Source organism: Notolabrus celidotus, unplaced genomic scaffold (assembly GCF_009762535.1).
Source record: "Notolabrus celidotus isolate fNotCel1 unplaced genomic scaffold, fNotCel1.pri scaffold_237_arrow_ctg1, whole genome shotgun sequence".
NCBI lineage: Eukaryota > Metazoa > Chordata > Actinopteri > Labriformes > Labridae > Notolabrus > Notolabrus celidotus.
Window position 1 is genome coordinate 1 of NW_023260082.1, and position 7500 is coordinate 7500.

The 7500-nt window shown below is 39.7% G+C and overlaps 2 protein-coding genes across 6 annotated transcripts in view; both read right to left on the reverse strand.

The window, feature by feature from the left end:
* Positions 1 to 1244: 1244 nt before the first annotated feature.
* On the reverse strand, positions 1245 to 5765 carry LOC117809128 (5-hydroxytryptamine receptor 3C-like). The gene is made up of 11 exons (XM_034678800.1): positions 5693 to 5765; positions 5550 to 5599; positions 5337 to 5391; positions 4724 to 4887; positions 3841 to 3885; positions 3161 to 3267; positions 2902 to 3071; positions 2572 to 2738; positions 2218 to 2428; positions 1919 to 2104; positions 1245 to 1697 (listed from the first exon to the last, which is right to left on the reverse strand). The coding sequence occupies exons 2-11, from the start codon at positions 5574 to 5576 to the stop codon at positions 1414 to 1416; spliced, it is 1416 nt and encodes a 471-aa protein (XP_034534691.1). The 5' UTR covers positions 5577 to 5599; positions 5693 to 5765; the 3' UTR covers positions 1245 to 1413.
* Positions 5766 to 7414: 1649 nt separating this feature from the next.
* LOC117809129 (receptor-transporting protein 2-like) overlaps positions 7415 to 7500 on the reverse strand; it is a 2977-nt gene continuing 2891 nt past the window's right edge. For all 5 annotated transcript variants that reach the window (XM_034678802.1, XM_034678803.1, XM_034678806.1 and 2 more), the window contains one exon: positions 7415 to 7500. This exon is cut by the window's right edge. The gene's annotated coding sequence lies outside the window, so the exon portion shown is untranslated.

Sequence of the window (7500 nt, forward strand, 5' to 3'; positions counted from 1 at the left end):
CATGTATTAATGTATTTATTTTAATTGTATTTATTCATGTATTCTTTATTTTATTCTACTTTATTTTATTTTATTTATTGATGTATTTTATTAATGTATTCATGCATTTATTTAAAGGGACAGTGCATTTTAATGAGCATCCATAGTCCTTCTGTCTGTGGTGTGCTGCTCGTCACGGCTGTCTTCACTTCTTAAAGGAGAACGCAGCGTGACGGTAAAGTTTGATATGAGAGAGGATCAGGATATGAGGTAACTGCATGAGTTCACTGCTATATCATCATTTATAGCAGTAGTACCTGAAAGCAGGAAGTTCTCCTGAAGACACATGAAGAGGTTAAAGACGGTGTGTGAGATATCTGAGGACGTTTACAGGATGTGTTTAAACCTGACAGACATCGACCTTGTTTCCTTTCATCAGTTAAAAACATATATCTGAAGTAAAGACAAAGATGATGTTCTTTACTTTTTTTTTATTTTTAACTTTATTTAAAACTTTGAAGGCGTCTGTGTCGACGGACTTTAGGAAACGTGTCATGCAGAGTTTCAGACGTTCTGTCAGTGATGAATCAAACATTTGTTGATATGATTTTTAAAGCTGGTGCTCAGAAACTTCAGTTTTATTATAACACAAATTATTATTGTAATGTTATTTCATTTAGCACACAGGACCGTTATCAGAGCAGATATAAACATGAGGGAAACGTTGATTATTCAGCAGGGTCAGTGTGTTTAAGAGTTTTATATGAGACTATTCAGGGAGCTGTTTCAGCTGATTTATTGTTGTTATGATCATATTGATTAATTAATTACTTCTATTCTGATGATTGATCCTTTGTTGTTAGGTCTGGGTCAACCTTTAAGAGCAGAGAGAGTCATTTTATATTAGTTAAGTTAATCTCTGGACAGTGTTTACTACTACTACTATTATTATTATATTATATTATATTATATCATTATTATTATTATTATTATTATTATTATTATATTATATTATATTATATTATTATTATATTATATTATATTATTATTATTATTATTATTATTATTATATTATATTATATTATATTATATTATATTATATTATATTATATTATTATTATTATGAAAGCCGTGTATGAACATTTAAATGGACATATTAATAAGAACAAGGTTTGAAATAAAGGTCAATCAGAGCTGAACTTTTCAAGTGATTTTATTTGGTGTACAGTTTCCTCCATGTTAGAGTTACAGTATGACACAGAGCTAATAGAGCTAGTAGAGCTAGTAGAGCTAATAGAGCTAGTTTAATGTATGAACATCTAATGATTACACAGATTCAAACTTTAGAGGGAGAATAAATATCTGAGCTCCAAAAGAAAACAACCAGACGTTTAAACTCCAGCAGACATGTGAGCGTCTGTCAGAGAGCGGTCTCTACTTCCGGTACGAGTTCTCCCAGATTATGATGATGGTAACGAAGCTGACTGATATGAAGAGGATGTAGAGGCCGAACAGCAGGCGGTCTATGATGAAACCCACCTGGATCCACTCCTCTGAGCTCCGGCTCTGGACCAGCTGCTTCTCCACCTGCTGACGGATGGCCTGCAGGTCTTTGCCCAGGCTCCTCAGCTCCTGAAGAGTCTGGGCCTCTGCACCTGATCCAGGTACGTCTGAGGGTCCATCACCTGCTGTCCTCTTTGGCAGCACAGATTTCAGATCTGCTTTCAAAGAGAGGAGAGGGGGTGGGGACAAGGTCTGTAAGTCTTTTTACTCCTACATGATGGTACATGTCTACATGTCTACATGTCTACATGTCTACAGGTCTACAGGTCTACAGGTCTATAGGTCTACAGGTCTATAGGTCTACAGGTCTACAGGTCTACAGGTGTACAGTTGTTTGCAGCCCTGGTGGATCTGACTTTCATAAAATAATTCGTACCGAGGTCTTTTGGCTTTTTGGGCTTCAGAGGGAGGCAGACTACACATCCCAGGAACTGCAGAACAACCAGACGGAGCCAACGAGGCATCGGAGAGAAATCAGCCGAGCCGTTCAGAAGGTTAGTGACGAGGATCGTCTCCAGAAGACTCGCCACCATCAGAGCCAGGCAGAGAGAGAAGAACACATCTGAGAGAGAGAGAGAGAGAGAGAGAGAGAGAGAGAGAGAGAGAGAGGTGTCAGTCCTGTGAAACTGATAAACGTCTGCTCTCTGGCGTTGCAGGACGTCCGTCAGCACTCACTGATGAGAGGGATGGAGTCTCCGGTGATGGGCAGCAGGTCGTTCATGATGAGCAGGAACACGGTGTAGCCCAGGATCAGGGTCATCTTGAAGGAGGACCGGTCTACGCTCTTTGGAGGCAGCATGAAGCTGAAGAGGTCTACGGTGATGAGGAAGCAGCTGGGGATCAGCAGGTTCACCACGTACAGGGTGGCTCTGCGTCTCACTCTGACCTGAGAGAAGACCAGCAGTTATTAAAGATCTGAGTCTGAAGAAGATCCTCTTTAAGATTCAGAGTGAGGTCTGTTAACATCCAGCTCTCATTGAGCTACACTTCTTATAATTACTCTAAGTGTCGTGATTATATTTAACATACGTGGAACGCGATCTCGTCGATGTAGTCGGCCTTATTTTTCCCCTTGAAGTTTTTCTGGGAGGTGGTGATCTCCAGCAGCTCCCACTCCCCCATGGTGGTCATCACCCTCTTAGAGTTCAGAGTTATGTTCTCTGCAGTCTTCCCCAGGATGATCTCGATGTCCATCGCTGAGAACAAACACAAGTATTAAACTGCAGAGAACACACTAAGTGTCTCAACAGGAAGTAATATGAGGACAGATTTAAAGCACGCTGTCTTTGTCTCTTCATGTCTTCATGCATTGAAGATCTTCAGACTCTGAAGGTGAAGGGGACGCAGAGCGTGTCTCACCGTAGTGAAGGTAGGAGTTGAAAGTCATGGTGCAGTTCTGGATGTCAAAGGGGAACGTGTAGATGTCCAGGTTACAGGAGCTGACCACTTTGACCGGCAGAGCGTCGTGCACCCTGCCGTCGCTGTGCAGGTACACATACGGGACAGAGGGGGCGGTGTTCTCATCCATACTGCAAGACACGGACGCAGCGCTCGTCAGGAAGACGCACAGTTCACACTTTGGGGACCTGCTGTTTATGTGGAAGAAAACAGAACTCACAATTCATTGATGACGATATCCGGCACCCAGAACTTGGACCTGGGAAGAGATATCTTGTCGCTGCCACACTGGACTGGATCCCAAGTGACGAACTCGTTCCTCCACCACTACAGACAACACAGAGCAGGAGTACATGAATACACAGAGATATATAATAACTACAGACAACACAGAGAAGGAGTACATGAATACACAGAGATATAAAAAACACACAACACAGAGCAGGAGTACATGAATACACAGAGATATATAATAACTACAGACAACACAGAGCAGGAGTACATGAATACACAGAGATATAAAAAACACACAACACAGAGCAGGAGTACATGAATACACAGAGATATATAATAACTACAGACAACACAGAGCAGGAGTACATGAATACACAGAGATATATAATAACTACAGACAACACAGAGCAGGAGTACATGAATACACAGAGATATATAATAACTACAGACAACACAGAGCAGGAGTACATGAATACACAGGGATATATAATAACACACAACACAGAGCAGGAGTACATGAATACACAGAGATATATAATAACACACAACACAGAGCAGGAGTACATGAATACACAAAGATGAGGAGATCAAAGATGCTGAAGTAAACGTGTTTGTGTGTTTCTGTCAGAGGATGCTTTAAAGACGGGTCAGAGCAGAGGTACTCACATAATGCAGCCAGATATAAGTCTCCAAGAGCTGAGCCTTTTCATCCTGACAGAGAAGAAGAACTTCATGAACATTTACAATTGCATTAATAATAATAACAATAATAATTAGTATTATTATTTTAATATTTGTAATTATCATGTTATTCTTATTTTATCATTATTTATCATTATTATGTTGTTACTATTTAACAGTTATATTATTATGTATTATTAATGTTTTATTGTCTATTAATCTGTTGTTATTATTTTATATTTTTAAAATTATTTAAAATTATATTATTATTATTAACTATTATTGTATTATCTTTTTTTATGTTGTTATTAATTTATAATTTTAATATTATTTATTATTATTATTTTATTATCTATTATTATGTTATTATTATTTTATATTTTTTATTATTTTATAATTTTAATATTATGTATTATTATTATATTATTATCTTTTATTATGTTGTAATTATTTTATAATTTTAATATTATATTATTATTATATCATATCTTTTATTATGTTGTTATTATTTTATAATTTTAATGTTTTGTATTATTTTATTATCTTTTATTATGTTGTTATTATTTTATAATTTTAATATTTTGTATTATTTAATTATCTTTTGTTATGTTACTGTAACAGAATAGTTCCTGCAGGAGGTCTCAGGAGAACAAATGAAGGTTAGTTTCACTCACATGTGGTTGCAGATAGAATAATATAATCTGTTGTGTTTTTGCTGACTCAGTTGTTCATCTATAAGAGATATTTAATATTTAATCATAATGTAAATCATCACGTGTGGTGGTCTGAGTAGAGACCTGAACACAGTGAGACTTTCATTTTAAAGGCCCCATGCTCAGACATAAAGAACACTGTTACTGTGACGTACCACTCCCAGGATCCCGTACATGGTGAACGAGGTGGTGATGTATGTGGGGGTCGTGAGGTTCATCACAGGTCGTATGGCGCTCAGGTTGAACACTGGATTCAGAGCCTTCAGCAGGGCCGGCTGGTTCGGCTCGGAGCAGTTCACATCGACGGCGCTGCACAGAGCTGAAGGTTCAGACATCAAATCATGATTTCATATTCATAAACTGAGTGGATCACAAACTTAAGACTCAGACTCAGACTCACGTTCATCATGACCTCAGACCATGATATCTCAAAGCGCCCGTATGCAGACGACACCCAGCTGTTCCCTCCGATCGAGTGCTCAGTTACCTCAGTGATATCTAACCCTGAATGTCTCAGCACTTCTTAAAGCTCATTAAAGAAGGTAAAGCTCCTTCCACCAGCCGACTCAGAGCAGGTTTCTACACATGAACGCTGACAGGTTAAATCTGAGAGTGACATTTCATGCACATCTTTCTCCTGATGAATATAAAACACCAATCCTAAATGAAGATCCTCCCTCCTCCCACAGAGTTTCTTTTGTTTTGTCTGCTTGAGTTTATTCCCTCCATCAGTCAGAGCTCCCTCAGATGTCAAAGGTTTACGCTCACCTGGTATGAGAAGGAGAATCCAGACCGAGCAGAGAGCGAGTGATGGAGGACGACACTGAAATGAAAGAGTTGTTTTAATGGTCGTCTGTCAAACACTGAACTCTTTAAAGGTTTATCATTCAGGGATCATCATCAGTTTCAAAATGAATTCATAAGGATTGATGATTTCTCTGAAAGTGGAGAGAAGTGTTTGAATACATAAAGAAAGGTTACCTTCAGTGTGGCTCCGCTGGATGTCATGATGTCCAGAGTTATCGGTGTATCTGCAGAGGACACAGAATAACAGTCACTGCTGAGCTTTGAGTCAAACATGCATTATAAAGACATCTCTATAAACCTTCTGAGTGTCTTCTTACCGTCACACAGCAAAGACTCTGATCACTCCCCCGTCAGATCAACTCCAGGTTCATCCTCAGAGATGAAGATATAGCTGCTGTGACCGAGCGTGACGTGGACAGACCGTCTGCAAATGATGTGGGGATGGAAACTCTGCAGCTCCTCTCTCTGTGCGTGGTTTCATATCAAACCACAGGCCATGTTTTCACCGCAGTGTGTGACTGAGGCCCGACCACAGCGTCACACACACAGGGTTAATGCAAATACATGCAGGGCGGTGGAGGAGAGACGTGTCCTCTGGTGTCTCCAGAAACCTCCAGCTGACCAACACCTTTACCTTTCAAATGAGTGCTGGGCTGCAAAATGTTACAAGTGACACGACTACCTGCTGGATGGACAAGATTATAATCCCAGAATCAGACATACTGAGCCGCATTTTAACTTTCAGTTTGTCTTATTTATTTAGGATAAAACACTTTCTGCACCGAGCTGCTTCACAAGAACATCTAAAGGCTTTTTACAGCCCGCATGCAAACAGATAAAACACAGTTCAGAGTGAAAAATAAAACATGATTCAAATAGAAACACATGGAAACAGATTAAACAGATTAAAGGTAGATCTGAAGGTGATAAAGCCTCAGCAGAGTGTTCCTGTCTAATGACCTTTAAATGAATTTAATTATTATCTGTCAACAAACAAATAACTTCTTCATGTGAGAATCTCTTCAGGCCAACTTCCTCTGATTAAGAAACACATTTACACTTTCTAATACAACTGAGTCAGAAAAATAACGACACCAACACCAGGTCAAAGCTTTCATACCCTTTATTTATGACTCATCTCTGTGACACGGCAGTGTGTCAAACACAGGGGAGAACATGTTAGAGGTCTTCATCTCTGTAACAGACTGACAGCAGGAGGAATCTAAAGCACTTTAATGAATGAAGCTTAAACATAATATAACTCTTGCAGTACCTCGGCCCACCTGAAGGAGAAACAGCTCATCTAAACATGTATTAAAGGTGACATCATGCAAAATGGACTTTTTAATGGTTCTCTACCTGAAATATGTGTCCCTGTCTACAAACCCCCTGAAAATGAAAAGAATCCAACGCCATCCGGTCTGTAACAGGAAGTCAGAGCTCGGAGCTTGTTCAGCCCATAGACTGTATAAAATACAACTCAACCCCTCCTCCGTTTTTCATTCCCTGCACACATGTGTGCTAACAAGGAGCTTAGGAGGGAGGCATGCTAGCTGTAGGCTGTCTTAATAAACACAAAGGTCGCTTTGACTCCCCACGTCTGCAGATTTGAAGATCTAGTGGATGATTTTTAGTTTGCATGGAAAAGTGCTAGCCCTAGTTAGCATAGCCACATAGCTACATGTTGGTAGCTGTGTACCAAGACACACGTCGACATGCTGACAAATAAAACAACAAGAAACACTAAATCTGTGACCAATGGTTCAGAAAGGTCCTGCTGCAGGCGCCTCTCCGTCAGGATCAGATTCTGGATCAGATTCAGAGGGTTGAAGTAACGCGGGTCTGTGAGCAGCCGTGTATATTCAGCCCACATGTAAACATTAGATCAACGTGCTTGAGGCCACACCCACTTCCTGAGGGGGCGTGGTCAGAGAGCTCATTCTCATTTAAAGGCACAGACACAGAAAACAGCCTGTTCTGGGCAGGGCTGAAAAAGAGGGGTTTACAAGCAGACCAGAATCTGATTTCAAAGTGTTTTTATGAGCAATAAACTTTAAAGACATGTTTTGGGGACCTCTTAGACCAATATATGTTGATGAAGAAGAGCAGAATATGTCACCTTTAA

Bases quoted from the DNA above. Each gene is read 5' to 3' on its own strand.
- LOC117809128 (XM_034678800.1), bottom strand. From the start codon at position 5,576: ATGACATCCAGCGGAGCCACACTGAAG. The intron at 3,886-4,723 runs GTACGTCACAGT...CTTCTCTGTCAG, and splicing joins TGTACGGGATCCTGGGAGTG to GATGAAAAGGCTCAGCTCTT. The intron at 3,072-3,160 runs GTGAGTTCTGTT...CGTGTCTTGCAG, and splicing joins GATATCGTCATCAATGAATT to TATGGATGAGAACACCGCCC.